Source organism: Lepisma saccharinum, chromosome 13 (assembly GCF_977018435.1).
Source record: "Lepisma saccharinum chromosome 13, izLepSacc3.1, whole genome shotgun sequence".
NCBI lineage: Eukaryota > Metazoa > Arthropoda > Insecta > Zygentoma > Lepismatidae > Lepisma > Lepisma saccharinum.
The window spans coordinates 52,200,530-52,217,463 of record NC_139241.1 but is presented as its reverse complement, the minus strand read 5'-3'; the positions used below and the strand labels follow the sequence as shown (position 1 = coordinate 52,217,463).

Sequence of the window (16,934 nt, the reverse complement as noted above, 5' to 3'; positions counted from 1 at the left end):
TTTTGATATTGGCAGGTAATGGCAGATATATAGATCCTTGTAATGGGCTGAATTCAGAAATATTAATATATAACTTGTGTGGAGATCCGCATAGGCTCCATCCTGACTCTTTTGCCGCAAATTCAGAGTGTTTAATATTCAATTGATCTATCAAACTGCTTATTATTTTGTCTGAATTTGCATTTGAATATACCGGTACAGTTTCTGTTATGTGGGGCTGTGTAAATTTTGTGCCATTTGGCTTCTTATATTGTGTAAACAATTTTAGGGACAGCTTATAAGAGCCATTTTGTGCATTTAGAATTGCCTGCACATCTGGATTTATACTGTTCAAAAAATTCTTAATACCACATCTTGGCTCTGATACAAACCGGTAATCCCTTAATTGGCCAGCAAAACTGCTATGGATGGGTTCATAGCGTGGCTGCTTTGCTGGTCCAGCATTAAAAGGTGTTTCATGCTTCCTTTTCAGACCAGATGTAGATGGTTGTGGGGGCAATGTTGATGACTGTGCAGAACAAGTACCTTTATGTTTATATGTGAAGTATTCCATGCTATATTTTCTATGGCATTTAGGGCATATTTTTGTGGGAGTTCTATATTTATCTGGATTACAATTCTTTTGATGCTTAGCCCAATTGGGGCTGGATATATTCTTTTTGCATTGATTACAATGTTTTTGATTTGGCATTTTTTATTGTTGGTTTATTATATATATTTCTTGGGGTCCAAATCAAAACTTTATGCCTAATAATAAATATCAGTTGGGTTCAGCAGTGTGCTTTGTGTGTGTTGGTGTGTGTGTGTGTGTGTGTGTGTGAATATTTTTGGCTTCGGTATTTATATAAAATTTCTTGGGGTTCAAATCAAAACTCTATACTTAATAAAAAATATCAGTTGGGTTCAACAATGTGCTTTGTGTGTGTGTGTGTGTGTGTGTGTGTGTGGTGTGTGTGTGTGTGTGTGTGTGTGTGTGTGTGTGTGTGTGTGTGTGTGTGTGACTTTTTGCCTTAGTTTTTAAGTGTAGCCAAAACAATATCAAGAGGGGCATATTTTTGACAAGTTTATGGACAACAAACTGAGAGATGTAGCTTTTACACACATGGGCAAATCTGTCTGAGGGGAGTTCTGCTTTTCTACACTAGAATTCAAAATTCTTTAGATTTAAATATGTACACACATGGCCGATTGGGCTATATGCCCCCTCTTGACTTAATTTTAAGTGTGGGCAAATCGGGGCATATGAACTCTTCTTTTCTACACTAGGATTCAAAATTCTTAGAATTAAGAGCATATCACACTTGAAGAATTGGGGAATATGGGCATCTTGGCATAATTTTAAGTGTGGGCAAATCGGGCTGTTTAATCAAATGACCTCTTCTTTTCTACGCTATAAGTGCGCCAGTAGTATATACTTTTATACTACTTGTGTGGGTGTGTGTGTGAGGGTGTGTGTGTGTGTGTGTGTGTGTGTGGGTGTGTGTGTGTGTGTGGGTGGGTGGGTGGGTGTGTGTGGGTCTTGGTGGGTGTGTGTGTGTGGGGGGGCGTGGGTGTGTGTGTGTGTGTGTGTGTGTGTGTGTGGGTGTGTGTGGGTGGGGGGGTGTGGGTGTGTTAATACGTTTGGTCTAGTTTTAAGTGTAGCCAAAAACAATATCAAGAGGGGCTTATTTTTAACAAGCTTATGGACAACAATCTCACAGATGCAGCTTTTGTAAGTGTAGCCAAATCAATCTGAGGGGGGTCATACTTTCCCGGGAAATTCCCGAGGGCATTTTTACAAAAATCTTGGATTAGACGGAGTACCACACTTGAGCAAAAAGCTCATATGGGCATGTTGAGCAAGTTTTAAGTGTAGCCAAATCTGCCTGAGGGGGGTTCATACTTTATCGAAATGGTTATATCACAAATCATACTACTAGTATTGGCGAGGGTGAAAAAAATTTCCGCAAAGATGGTGCCCCGAATCTTGACAGAAACCAGGAACAACACAACAACAACACATATCATCTGATCTTTTACAAAATACAGAAATGTTTGATTGGATCATTACCGGTTTCAGACCAAAGCGGCACACGACACGGTGGGTTCATGCCGAAGTGACAAGCGACACGTGACACTGGGGTTTCACACTCAAGTAACAAAGTACAAGCTATACGGAAAAACATTCACTGCGCATGCGCTCCCAGCAGACCTAGGCGACAAGATACACACTATTGAGAAAACGTCTCAGTTCGACAAGGGGCATATGTAGCTTGTCTTGTCACTTCGGTACGAAATGGATTCTGTTTCCAAGTGACACGTGTCGCTTGCCGACTGTCATTTCAATCTGAAAGCTACCTAAGAAAAGTATCTAAGTCAGAAACTATGAAAGGGAAGACTTTATTCATACAAAATTTTAGTAGATGCCTACTTCTTGAGCATCTAGTCTAATATCATTGGTGTATATGCTCATGACGATCTGCTTCCTCACTTGTCACGCTCCGGGTACTTTACATTGATAACAAAACAATTATGATTATTCACATATGCGCCAAGAACCATAGCAGTTGGAGTCCAAGATATTTATTTATTTATTTCGTCTTCTTTTACATGGCGAAGTTAAGGCTGTGGAGCCTTTTTATCCACTTGACCATGTTTACCAAACTTTTTGAATGTGGAATATTGAAATATTGAAAGAAGAAAGAATAAACATTACAGAGAAATAAAGAAAATACAAAGAAAAATACATACAAGAATGGTAATCTAACCTATAGATACGGGCACACACACTCACACGCACACATACATATTCTTGCCCTTACACATACACACGTACAAGCAAATACATAACAAACATTACATTTATATAGAAGGGTAGACTACTGACTACTGCTGGAAATCACACTAACAACAGGATTAATTTAGTTAATATACTATATAATTGATAGTTAAAGACAAACATGTAATACGATTACATCAATGCCCCTTGCATTCATTCATTCACACTCTCACTCATGCTTCGGCATTTCAAACATAATAAGATTTTTGATTTTGATTTGATTTAGTTTATTTTACTTCGCGTTTTGTGCCTCTTGGCTAATTTGCGAAGATGGGGATGATTGATGAAATTGATGAATGGACATTCACAAACCCGACCAGGATTCGAACCCGGGACCCTTGGCGTCGCAGCGCGATGTGCTAACCACTCGGCCACAGGGTCGGGCAACATAATAAGAAATACAACTTTGACTTCGTCATTAAAGTAATTAATACAGTACCGGTTATATCTAATGCATTCGCGTTTCTTTTTACATAACTTGTAATCAGGTTGTAGGTTATGCATGGACGAAACCTTGTAGTTGCATGGTTCGTTTTGTTTTCTTTTCTTTTAGTTATTTGACACTACTCCTCTATGAAACCATAAATGCACATTACTTATGATACCATTACATTATACTCTTATAATTCAAAGATTTTATCGCAGTTATTCTGTTTATATTAGCGATTGATAGCGCCGGACAAATCTGGAAAGTTCTTTTATGCAAATATGATTTTTACTGAAATTGCTGCTATGAGTAAAGTAATAATCGTCATCTCAAGTAAGATACTAACTGTCGCAATAAGAAATGCCAATTAACGGATGATAACGAACGTATCTCAGCGAGTTCAGCGGGCAAATAACGATGGGTAAAATAAGTTTTGATACGACCCTGGGGGTACGTACTTGACTATACTATTTATACCACGGCTACAGAAATCTTAATATCGGGGGATAGGTTCTTTATTCGAGAATTCCAAATAAGAAAGCGTTTTATAGCCAAGAGGATATAGTTAAATGCTGATCTATATTCTGAAAACTGTACACAATACAGAGAAAATATATAGCGAAGCTTGTATATACATTGAAATATATATATATGTTGATTCCAAATTTACATCGGTTATATTCTTCTTATATACGTATATATGTATAATTGAAAGGAATCTTCTTCTTTTCTTTCTTCTAAATTTTGGGGGAAAGGCTTCTTCTTTTCTTCCTTCTATTTTGGGAAAAGGCTTCTTCTTCCTTTCTATCGTTGATTAGTGAAAATACTTATCCTCCTTTTCTTTCTTCTAATTTATTTTCTTTCCTTTTTAAAGCGTAATCATATATGTGCTCGTTTTCCCCTTTTTTTGCATTATACGGCAACACAAGCTATACTTATAGAAAGATTAGGGGCATCTAAACTGACAGTAGCGCTACCTCCTATGTAACGACCAAAAGAGGAATAGCCCAGGATCGCTAACAGCAAGCTCTGCCTATGGCCCAGTGCGTCTAATAAGGAGCGCAACCGTAAGTGCTTCGGGGCGTCTAATTTGACACAGCTCCACCGAGGGACGGACAACCACAAAAGCTGACGATGTTCTCCTCGTCAGAGGTATTAAATCAAATTTTCGTCACTAGGATCAAAAAGGAGATACATTTCTGAATTCATTTGCTCACTTATTAACTCTCCTAATTGTTTCATATACGAGCATATTCTTAATTATCTTAATTGGCTATTTATAACATTTTATTCACTCCTTCTATAATTTCTATACTCTTCCTTTATGTACGAGGGTGAATCAAATGAAAACTGCAATTAATCTTTTTCCATTATTTTAATGCAGGGATAATGTTTGATTGTACATTATTTTTCTATATAGTCCCCTCCCAGTTCAATGCACTTACGCCATCGGACAGGTAGTGCTTCGATACCTCGTAAGAAAAATTCTTTCGGTTGACTGTGTAGTCACTCGTGCACCGCCGATAGGACGTCTTCATCAGACTTGAACCTCTGCCCACCAAGGTGCTCCTTTAATGGACCAAAGATGTGGAAATCAGATGGTGCCAAATCTGGTAGGTATGGCGGATGTGGTGGGCACTTGAAGCGTAGGTCATCGATGGTTTTCATGGCTGCACGAGCAGAATGAGGACGGGCGTTATCATGTTGAAGCAAAACATCTGCACTCAGCAATCCCCTTCGCTTTGTGCGTATCGCTGGCCTCAAATGGTTCTTGAGAAGGTCGGTGTAGGTGGCACTAGTCACTGTCGTACGTGGGGGCATGTAGTGTTCCAGAATATTACCTTTCTTATCCCAGAATAAAGTCAACATGACTTTCCCTGCAGAGGGCTGGCTGCGAAACTTATTTGGTTTTGCCGAAGACGAATGTCGCCGTTCTTGCTTGCACGTTTCGTCTCTGGTTGAAAATGGTGCACCCAACTTTCATCCCCGGTGACAATGTGAGCTAGAAAATCCTCATCCTTCTCTTCATAACGCCTCAGCAGCTCTTGACATGCGTCAACCCGACGGACTTTCAGTTCATGCGTCAGCTGTCGAGGAACCCACCTGGCGGACACTTTTCTGTAGCAGAGTTCGTCATGCACTATGTGTTGTACTGAACCGAAGCTCATATTCAGCAAGGATTCAAGGAAGCCATTTCAGCCAGAGTGACACGCCGGTTTTTCTGAATAAGCCGATCTGCTGCGGCTATGGACTCCTCTGTCACAACTCGCTGAGCCTGACCCGGACGGGGAGCATCAGTCAATAAAGTCGTATCTTCTGCGAATTTCTTGCACCAATCGTAGACTTGCCTCTGTAACAGACAGGCGTCCCCATACTTCGTCTGCATTCTCCGATGAATATCTACCGGTTTCACACCTTCACTCCATAAAAATCGAATAACTCCACGTTGTTCCTGCTTGGTGCAACTGCGTAGTAGTGCCGCCATCTTGAATCAGCTGTTACTCACATCCAACTCCACCCACCGGCACTGCTTCTTACTACCAGCTCGGAAAAACGTCAAGGACTGTGTCTGCAAATTTCCAAACGCCTAGAAAGAAAAAAAATATTTTTAATGGCACTTTTGCGGTTTTCATTTGATTCTCACTCGTATTTTGCATGTACTATAATATATATAATCTCTCTTCTCCGCTCCTAGTTTCTACAATTAACTCTGCTCTTCTTTATATGGCGCGCTGCCATCTATCGTCGCTCTCGGGAAACATTTCTTCCTTGCATTTAGCACGTGACAGTTTCTTCAATTCAAGCACATCACTCTCGGGCCTCTCGAGCCACTCTGTGGCTTACCTTTGCCGGAACTAGTCGGCATATCCATCCTGGGCGATTACGGGTTACTTGTCGGCAGTGGCGTGCCCAAAGGGGGGTTGGTGGGGGTTATAATCCCCCCTTTTGGTTCAGTATTTCTGAAAAAAAAAAAGAACGTCAAAGGCAGGAAAAATATGGCAAAATGAGGACTGACTACTTAAAAAATGTACACATAACCCCTCCCTTTCGAAACTCCTGTGCACGCCACTGCTTGTCGGCGTCTGTCGGGCTGCTGGTGGCGTGATGAATAAAGGAGACTTCCTGTTGTTACGGCTTCACACAAATGGGCAGGCATCTTTCGAAGGTATAACCATCGTCCGATAGGTGGTGTGCTCCAATGACTGTTTCTTTCTGTGGGTATGGTAATTTTGGGCATGATTTTTTTTCCCAGTAGTCACTCATTCGTCAGCTGTTAGCAACGTGTCAATTAAGTGCCCAAGGTGTAGTAGTTTTTTCAGAATTATTAGTTTTTTGGTCGCGAGTCGGAATATGTCACGAAAATCTACAAACTGAAATAACTCGAAACCCATTGATTTCCGACTCCCGGTGCATAGGGTCAAATTTGTTGCAAATGTGTTTTAGTATTACCCCTTTCCAGGAATAGGTCGAATTTCCAATCACCCTGTATATAATATATATATATATATATATATATATATATATAGATAGATAGATAGATAGATAGATAGTGTGTGTGCGCGTGCGCGATTTGTAATTAATACACTTACAAGGGAGGTCTAAGTCTCCCCCTCCGATTTCCATGAAACTTGGCAGGTGTATAGAGGGGCCCAAATGAAAAAAATACGTGTTTTTTTTTGTTTCGGCTAAAAAACTGTTTAGGAGACAACCCCCCTCAAATGTCAAGATGAAGAGAAATTGACGCGGGGATCTGACCCCTGTGTGCCACTATGATTTCCATGAAATTTGGCAGGTGTATGGGGGGGGGGGCAAAGGAACAAGATGTGTTGCAACCCCCCCCTCAAATGTCAAGATGAGGAGAAATTGAAGTGGGGATCTGATTCCGAAACCACGTAAATATGGCATAGGAAGAAACAGGGGGCATAGGGCCCCTCTATACACCTGCCAAATTTCATGGAAATCCGAGGGGGACACTTAGATAACCTCCCTTGTTTTTTCTTACACTTTGTAAATATATAACACTACATATATTATAATGTTATTTTTTTAATTTGTAAAACTGTAACTGTAGAACAATTGTATAATTTTTGTATAACATTTCTATCTTGTTAAATGTGTTAAAGGTTTCATCCTGGAATGGAATATCTCACATTTATGTGTGTTTCCATTTCCAACACATTCGAATGAATATATATTCGTTTCAATGGCATTTACGGTACAAAATCACCTCTGACATTTTATGTTAAACAAGTAAGATTATTTTTGTGCACGAGTGTGTTAGCCGATGCGTAGCAAAGTATTTTAGGAACAACACTTGAAAAAAAAATTTGAAGGACTAACTAATGAAACATTTCTTTGTAATCGAAGATCATAATACCTTTTAAGGTGTGGTAATATTATAATGGGATTGAGATAATAAACTCTCGGATCCGGATCCGGATCCGAATCCAGATCCGGAATTTTCGTACCCGGATCCCTTTGGCCATACCTAGTCTCGTCCGCTCGCCTGCCCGCGCTTTTTCTTTTTCCAGTCAACTTGTGAATGCGGGTTCATTTCTTGCTCTCTGATTGGCTGTTGGAAAGTTACGGTGCTCTGATTGTGAGAATATCTTATTTGCGCTGTACGTTACGTTACGTTAGGTTAGGTTAGGTTAGGTTAGATTAGATTAGAAAGCAGCAATTCTTACAATCAGAGCACCGTAACTTTCCAACAGCCAAACAGAGAGCAAGAAATGAACCCGCATTCACAAGTTGACTGGAAAAAAAAATCGCCGCCTGCCCGAGCGCTCTAGGTGGTCCGTACCTTTTTCTCGGTTGATTCGCCTCCTATGAAGTTGTGCTTTGGGAATCTCGACGAGTCTGATGTGATAAAGGGCTGTTCAAATTTTCATTTAAATCTGTTCAGTGGTTCAAAAGTTGTCTGGCCTCTTAGAACGTGAAATACTTCGTTAACCGCGGTGAACAGCCTATCTCTCGGGCCTTTACTGAAGTTTAATTGCCATTGTTTACTACGATGAAATTAATTTATTAGGTTATGTAAAAACTTAATGATATCTGATTGGCTTAAGCAAGATTTGATCGTTATACACTGTACTACGGATACAAATTCCGAGGCCAAAATTCCAAAACCCTATTTTTGACGTGAACTTTTTGTTACTTCCCTGTGTGTGAGAAATGTCTGAAAAATAACTCAAAGCGTTTCTTTTCAGGACATAAAATGGTTCGAAGATGGATTCTGCTGGGCGTTCTTGCATTTGTCGATTCTTCCAATACCCCGAGCCACATCATCTTCCTATTGGCAGACGACCTGGTAGGTATATCCCTTGATAATGAACTAAAAGTACTGAAAGTACAGGGTGAGTCCAAAGTCAGAAGACACCCCAGTAGTAACTTTAGACTCACCTTGTATTTATAACAGTATATTTATTTAATTTAAGCATAGAAGCTCTATCATCAAAGGCGGAAATTTAAAGCGTTTTCGATCAAAAGCTTACCGTAGGCTGCCGGTAAAGAAACGATTTAAAGCGGAAGCTTAATCAATGCGGTACTCCCTCCACGGGAAACGAACCTCTGAACCCATGATTACTCAGATACGAAATCATGCAGCTGCCATTTTGATTGTTGTGTAATAATTAGCTTACATGCATAGGCGTAACTTGGCGGGGGCAAAGGGGCACTTGCCCATCCCCTAAATTTTCAGGTTACTAAATTTAAAAGTGAAGGATAATTTTTTTAAACCTCCTGGAATCTGTGGAGTAAAGTATTGAAGAGTATTTTCTATGATTGAACAAATGTAAGTTATTTAGCAAAATAGTCCTGGATGTTATTCTTATGGATGGAAAATATTTTTATTCTATGGAAAACTTGTCAATTCTGCCCCTGAAGTTCTAAGTTTAATTCTGCCCCCGAAATTAAGTTCCAAGTTTGATTCTGCCCCCGAAGTTAAGTCCTAAGTTTGATTCTGCCCCCAAAAGTTAAGTCCTAATTTTGATTAAGTCCTCGAAGTTAAGTTCCAAGTTTGATTCTGACCCCGAAGTTAGGTTCCAAGTTCGATTCTGTCACTGAAGTTAAGTCCCAAGTTTGATTCTGTCAACCAAGTTAAGTATCAAGTTTGATTCTGCCCTCAAAAGTTCCAACTTTGATTCTGCTCCCCCCAAAGTTAGTCCCCAAGTTACACCCATGCTACAGTAATGTCTTCCCGTTTCGCGAGTGGCTAGAAGGTGTATTTCGCAGAAAGGGGGAATTCCCGTTTCGCCGAATATTTTGAAAGGAGGGAAATTTCCCTTCAATGGAAAATTTGAGAATACTAAATGCACTACTATTTGTGTGTTGGATGACCACTTATGCAAAAGTGAGGGTTCCCAAACTAATGGAAACTTTTAATTGGTTGCTGATCGTGAACGTAGTGTTGTTTTTCGTTTGGTGCGAAATTAAAGCACAGTCTGAATCGTGCATTGGGGAAGAAGTATCTTTCGTAACTTCTAAACTTGGCGGCAACCTTATGATTCACGAGTAAAGGGTAGATCCTATTGGAACTGTAGGAATGGTTGTAAGGAGTCAGGTTAGATTTCAAACCGTCTGAAATAATAATTTAGACAAGGGCATTCAAACATTGAAGGTAAAATTTGTCTACTAGCTCTAGGATTCACGCAATATGTGGATTCTAGGTTTGCATTTTTAAATTTACATGATTGAAGTAAATATTCTAAATGATAGATATCCATTACTCCGTTTCTATAAAGAAAACAATCTTTAGATTTTGAATAGAGCTTAGGAGTTCCCAACAGGTGTATCCATTCTCCCAGCACCGGCAAGAAGGATCAAAATTCTCGGATAAGCTTTCTTCGATAAAGCATCATTATTCATTACAGACTCATAGCATGGCAATCAACCAGACTTCGTTGAAATTTCCTTTTTATTGTAGTCCATGAAATTCCATTCCTTCAAAATATTAGGGGATACGGTAATTTCCTTTGCCGAAAAGTTTGCTTATATGCAGGGGCGCCGACTTGTCAAAATTATTGGGGGGGGATTCTGATCATTGAAATAAATGAATGAATGACTCTCTCCCTCCCTTTTTTAAAAATAAAAATTACGTCTTCGTATAGCAGTTTTTAAGCAGCTATTATGTTCCTCATGCAAATGAAATGTAACATGAAAAACGTTTAGAAAATGTTTCAGTCTCTTTATGTCTTTTGTGTCTGCTCATTTTTTTTTTAGATAACAATTAACATTTTTATTGAAAAGTATGTATTAACATTAAGAGACCATGCCGGCCTCTGTAGCCGAGCGTGTTGGGTGGTCGGACTCAACTCGCTTTGATCCAGAGGTCTCGGGTTCGAGTCCCGGCAAGGGGATGGGTGTGTTTTAATGTCCGAAACAGACATGTGAAGGGTTGCAAATAACCCATAAAATAAGGAATATTTAACAGTTTTATTTAATTATTTACATAAATGCTAACACAAATCGCAGGAAAATAATTTTACTTTTTGTTCTTGCTACAATATTTTACTTTTTAAATTTAATTTTGCAATAATAAAAAATAGCATGTACACTAAGATATAAAGTGACATACACAACAAAAACATATGAACATGATTTAAAAATAAAGCGAAATATGCTCTACACAGTGGGTTATTTTTTTATGAACTCATTAACGAGCGGTCTCAGGTCCAAATTATCAAGCACAGTTTGATGTATGTGGAGTACCGCTAAGCTGCTTAGTCTCTTCTGCCTCATTGTAGATCTCAAATATGTCTTTAGTAGGCTAATAGCATTGAATGACCTTTCGGCTGTGGCTGTCGTCACTGCCACAGTGCGGAGGACCATCATGAATTTGGCTCCTGGAGGGTGCTGTCTTCCAAGAGAAACTTCCTTATGTCACGCATTGTAGTTAGAACCACTTTCTTCTGTTTGGCGATATCACCAAGCATGGACATGTGTAAGGAGAGCCTATCGGCATCCAAATCTTGGCGAAAGAATTCTCGCGTTTGCTGAAAGTTTGTTGTGCAAATGTTCACAGCTGAGATGCATTCTTTCTCTACGGCTGTTACTTTTTGTAGTCCTGTAGATTCATGTCCTTGTTTAACACATGATTTTGCTGTGTCACACACGTCAGTGTATATTGATCTATAATGCTATTTTGGAGTGTAGAACTTGTGAGTTTTGGCAGCATCAGAATTTTCAAGTCTGTTAGGGACGTGACGTTGCCGGGGCAATTCTGGCTCATCAACGAGGCTCGGTTTGTCCTCTGTACATTTCAGCCAGTACTGTTCAAAACACATTCGCTTTTCTTGAAAGATGTCAGTCAAGTATTTTAGTTTTGATTCCACTTCTGTAGCACCAATGCGTGGAAACTGAATCTTACAGTTTACCTCTTCTATTGAACCCATCACATGGCATTGAGGAAAAGAAAGAAAAATGTCTTGAAGTGAAGCATTGTCTCCAGGTATCCAGCACATTTTAATGCTGTGTCAGTAGAATCTTCTTCAGAAAATGTCTCAAGGAAATTGAGAAGGTTTTCATAGTTCCTTAAGATCTGTTGCATACTGGAGGCTCTCAACGTCCACCGACCAGGGAAAGTGGTCGCAGTCCAGTATGGCCAGCCTTCTCATTCACATCAATAATACCCCTAAATATTTGCATTCTCTTGGGGGATTCCCAAACAGTCTTTAACAAAGTCTTTGTCTAAATTCATTATTTCATTGATTAATATATGTATAATAGTAAATAAAAATTATGTACTTAGTATATAGTAATAAGTCATGTGTTTTGCTGTCTCCGGTCATAGTACCCCAAAGTTGATGGTTTAGCGGTCTCAGCCCCCTCCCCCCCAAAGTTGATGGTCTAGAACATTTCAAATGTGTATTTAAAGTTAAGTTCATGTGGCACAGAGCAAACTTTACAAGAGAAGAAAAATAATACATTAGATCATCTTAAGCAAAATTATTTTGGGGGGCTCTGCCCCCACATCATTAACATTGGGGGGGGGGGGCTCGAGCCCCCCTAATCTCCATGGAGTCGGCGCCTATGCTTATATGAGATACAGTATTTTTGTCTGGGGCATTCGGCGAAACGGGAGTAAATCCCTTACGTACTTACAGATGTTGTTTGTGGTGCTTTAAGTTTGAATATGAAGTTTTTTTTTGTTTCACCGTCAGTTTCAGAATACCCTTGTGGCGTTGTAGTCGAAGGGATCTTCTTCTTCATTTCTTGGCTCATACCACCTTTAAGTGATTTCTAGCCAAAGGTACCGAAGACTGATTTTATTACCTTTGCTCTTGTTCCAAAAGCACAGTAATCTATAGGCTTATTCATGTTCCTCAGGAAATCACAAGTCGAAGGGTTCACTTGCACAAGAGAAGGGGAAGCGAGAGGAGAAAACAAATTACCGTGCATTTCAGTTCGCGCATTTACAGGGGCACTCTTATCTCGGTTAAGCTTAGAGCTATTTCCCTTGGTGAGACATTGGTAAGATCCTTAACGGACACCTTGTATATATACCCCGTTAACATAGCCTCTTGCCACGTTCTATTCGACACGAGCCAGCTTAGCTCAGGGTAAAAACAAAAGATACCTAGGGCTATTAGGATTGAGTAATAACGTTTGTACTTGAAAGAAAACACAAGGTTCACCCACTACGGAAGGTCTAAACCGAGAATATATTCTGGAAAAACATCTATACAATTTATATGCTGAATAGTATTATTTTTATTAATAAGTGTATCCTTCCTTCTACGTTGTAATGATTCTATGTATTATGCTGCTTCTTCTCACATTCCACAGGCTTCTAATTTAGGATTTTTACAATTCTGAAAGACTTCTTCTTCTTTCAATCAATCATTGAAAATTTCTTCTTCTATTGTGAAAGGCTTCTTCTTCTCTCAATCAATAATTGGAAACTTCTTCTTCTATTGTGGAAGGTTTCTTCTTCTTTCAAGCAATCAATGGAAACTTCTTCTTATAATGTTGAAAGGCTTCTTGTTCTTTCAATCAATCATTGGAAACTTCTTCTTACAACTTTGAAATGCTTCTTCTTCTTTCAATCATTGGAAACTTCTTCTTATAATGTTGTAAGGTTGCTTCTTCTTTCAATCAATCATTGGAAACTTCTTCTTATAATCAATCATTGGAAACTTCTTCTAAATTTCTCAATCATTGGAAAATTTCTGTTATGGGCATATCACTTGCAATCATATAATCTTTATATTATCTCCTAAAGATGAGTCTCTTTTCTTCTTGGGTCTTCATCATTACTTCCTTTACTATTGTCATAAATGTCCTGTGTTGACGTCGATTCTTCTATAGCTACAAGCTTAAACTCCTCTCTCCTTGATATGTCATATTGGAGACCTAGCGGATCTCGGCTAATAACAGGAGGTTGAATCGTCTCTCCGCCTTCTTGTCGTCGGCGTTCCAATATGAATTCACGTACTCTTTTCTTTGGCATAACGACCTAGTCAAAAAACTATACTTGAAAAAGAAAATTTTAGAGGCGTCTAATCTTAGAACTAGCGCCGCCTCCTAGGCCAAACCAAAGGGAATATACCACGGATCGCTCACACTGGCCCAGTGCTACTAACAGAAAGCACAGCCGGAAAGAGCTTCGGGTCGACTAACTTATAATAGCGCCTCCGGGGACAGACAACTTTCTCTTTGCCAGAGGTAAGTAAATCGATTCTGATTCACAAATCAGAAAAGGACAAATTTTCATAATCGTTTCCTCGGTTATCAACTTTCCTCAATTTCATTCATGTTAATATATACTTTTTCTTAATAGTTTATCATGTGCAATCTGTCTATTCTTTAAGATACATAATTTTGTATTATTCATTCATTTGTTTCCTAATTACTATTATATATACAATCATCCTTCTTCTCTTCTTATCTCTACAATCTGTTTCCGCCTTCGTACTGCAGCGCGCTGACATCTATTGTCTCTCCCGCGAACTATTTCATCTTGCGACTTGATTGTGCTTGCCGTTCTGGCACGTAACAATCTAGAGAGATGAAATGAAAAGAATAAATAAGTAGTAACAAATTACTTATTTTAAAGTAGCATCCCAACAGTTGCCTTAAAAGTATGAGGAGATCAGGCAAACAACTGTCGAGATAGTCTTCGCCGGTATTTGAACCTGCAACCTTCGTAATACTTTGATAGGTCGCATAATCTTTAAGAAAAAGACAGGGAAGAATTATATAGAAGGTTCTGCATGCAATTACTGTAGATATAAGGACTAAAATATATAACACTATGAGTTACAGGTTTTTTCTACCTTGTTAACCTTGATGAAATCGTGAACGTAACATTATATAATCTTGAAAGAATGGATCACCCGTTCGTTACATACCCAAGGCTACTCACGAGAGAGAGACAGGTACATTGCATCGGCCATATGTATCATGGAAACAAAAAATAACTTAATCGAAAAAGTTCACGTGCTAACAGCTATTAAATACAGCAATAAAACTGCCGGTAGTAATTCCGTTGCAGTCGAAGATTTACAATTTAGACAAAAGAATAGCAACTTACACGGAATGAATGGTATAGGTCTGTTTAGAATGCAATTGCAATTTCAGTGCATTCGTGCAAACCAAGCATTCTCACGAACTAAGTTGGAAAGTAGTTGGAAAGTAACTCATGGCTTCCAGCACAAGAGAAGAACGATTTAAACTTCTCAATTCAGGACTATTTAAATTTCAATGAAAACAGTACCATTTCAGGAACTGGTCTTACCAGTTGGAAATAAGTATCTATCTTCCCAACTCAGGACGTCCTACTAATTGCCTCGGGGAGGACGAATTGGTGTTCCAAATAGTTGACATTAGACACACCTGTCTAACAGTCAACCTAACCTACAAGCAAATGATCTGCAAGAGGAAAGAAGAAACTCCCCGTAATAGCACTTTCTTTGCAAATGGATATGTATATATACAGGGTGTTGCAAAATACCTGTTACAACGCTTGGGAGGTGGTTCGACAAGTAAAAACGAGGAAAAAATGTCATGTGAAAAAATGTCGAAATCGGCACCGTTTTCGAGTGACAGGCGTGCGAAAATCGCCTCACACCATGCGTAAAGTACAATAACTCAAGAAGGAAGAAAGATATCAATGTCGGAATAAAAGAATACAAACAAAATCGTGCCTGACGAATACAATGGTGCAGCAATTGAGGCCCAGTGTAAATTGCGCAAGGTGACTCTCAAAGAAAGTGGGGAATCCCGATGGAAAATATAGGAAATTTACTACTATTTTCTACATAATGTTGAGATCGGAATGTAGGCAGTAAAAAATGACGACGTATGTCCACATGTCCCACTACTGCTGGGACACCGTCCCACACTCGGGAAATAGGAAATTCACTCGAAAATGACGCTATGCCGTCAAATTACGCTCAGATTGATTTCAGCTAATTGGTACAGAAAGCTCCACTAGAGGCGCTGTTAGTGTAGGTCACCTGTTACGTATTAGTGTTGGTGGATACTACGTAGAGACTGTAGTCGACCGTTGTTTTTCCTGTCTTGTTCTGCGTCTCGCAGCGTGGAGTTTAGTCTGGCGTGTGTGTATGGTTGAATTGCGCTAAGGAATACTGTACGTAGAGTACGTATTCCCGTGTTCTTTCTCGGTTTGCAACAACTGCGTGGACACCTGTGTGACATTACGTGGGTGCTAATCACGGTAGTTGTGATCCGTCACTCGGAGGGAAAGTGCCCCTGTTTCTGGGCAGTTCTCGAACAAGACAATGGTGGAGTACTCTACCCACGAGCTTGCTGATATGCATCTCGTTTATGGAGAGGCAAACCGAAACAGCCGTGAAGCACGTCGTTTGTATCACGAACGTTTTCCCAATAGGCGATTACCAGCACATGCACTCTTTCAAAGACTTGATGCTCGACTGCGTGAAACTGGATCTCTACTACCCCGTAGGTGGGATTGTGGAAGACCCCGCACTGTGCGCACTGTGCAATTTGAAGAGGACGTGTTGGACGCGATACGAGACCGTCCTGACACCAGCACACGTGTCATTGCTCGTACTCAACAAACCCACCATAGCAATGTGTTCCGCGTTCTTCGAGAGGAGGGATTGCACCCATACAAATTGCATAAGGTGCACCACATACTGCCCACGGACTTTCCCCTACGCATGGATTTCTGCCAATGGTACGTGCAACAAACTCTTTCCATTCCAGAGTTCCCAACAATAGTTTTGTGGACCGATGAGGCAATGTTCACCAGGGACGGCATGTTCAATAGCCACAACAGCCACGTCTGGGATATGGACAATCCGCATGCAATCATTGTGCGCCATCATCAACATAGGTTCGCAGTGAATGTGTGGTGTGGCGTAGTAGGTGACCACTTGATAGGCCCGTACATTTTGCCATCTACTTTGTGTGGTGGGAATTATCGGGTGTTTCTACATGACGTATTACCTGAACTTTTGGAAAACGTGCCACTGGCAGGTAGACAACGTATCTGGTTTCAACACGACGGCGCCCCCGCACATTTCGACCGGGGAGCCAGAGCCTTACTCAACGATATTTTCGGCGATCGTTGGATTGGCAGGGGTGGACCTATACCGTGGCCACCTCGTTCCCCCGACCTCACACCACTGGATTTCTTTGTGTGGGGAGAAATGAAAAGGCTCGTGTATGAAACCCCTGTGGAAAGTGCTGAGGATCTCGTTG

The 16,934-nt window shown here is 40.1% G+C and overlaps 1 protein-coding gene across 1 annotated transcript in view; it reads left to right on the top strand.

Moving 5' to 3' along the window:
- The first annotated feature begins 8,455 nt into the window (after window positions 1-8,455).
- The window catches only part of LOC145996774 (arylsulfatase B-like), a 52,397-nt gene continuing 43,918 nt past the window's right edge, over window positions 8,456-16,934 (top strand). Inside the window, exon 1 of the mRNA XM_083133307.1 lies at window positions 8,456-8,556. Within this exon, the coding sequence (XP_082989433.1) occupies window positions 8,464-8,556 (93 nt within the window). The 5' untranslated portion in view covers window positions 8,456-8,463. The remainder of the gene's footprint in view (window positions 8,557-16,934) is intronic.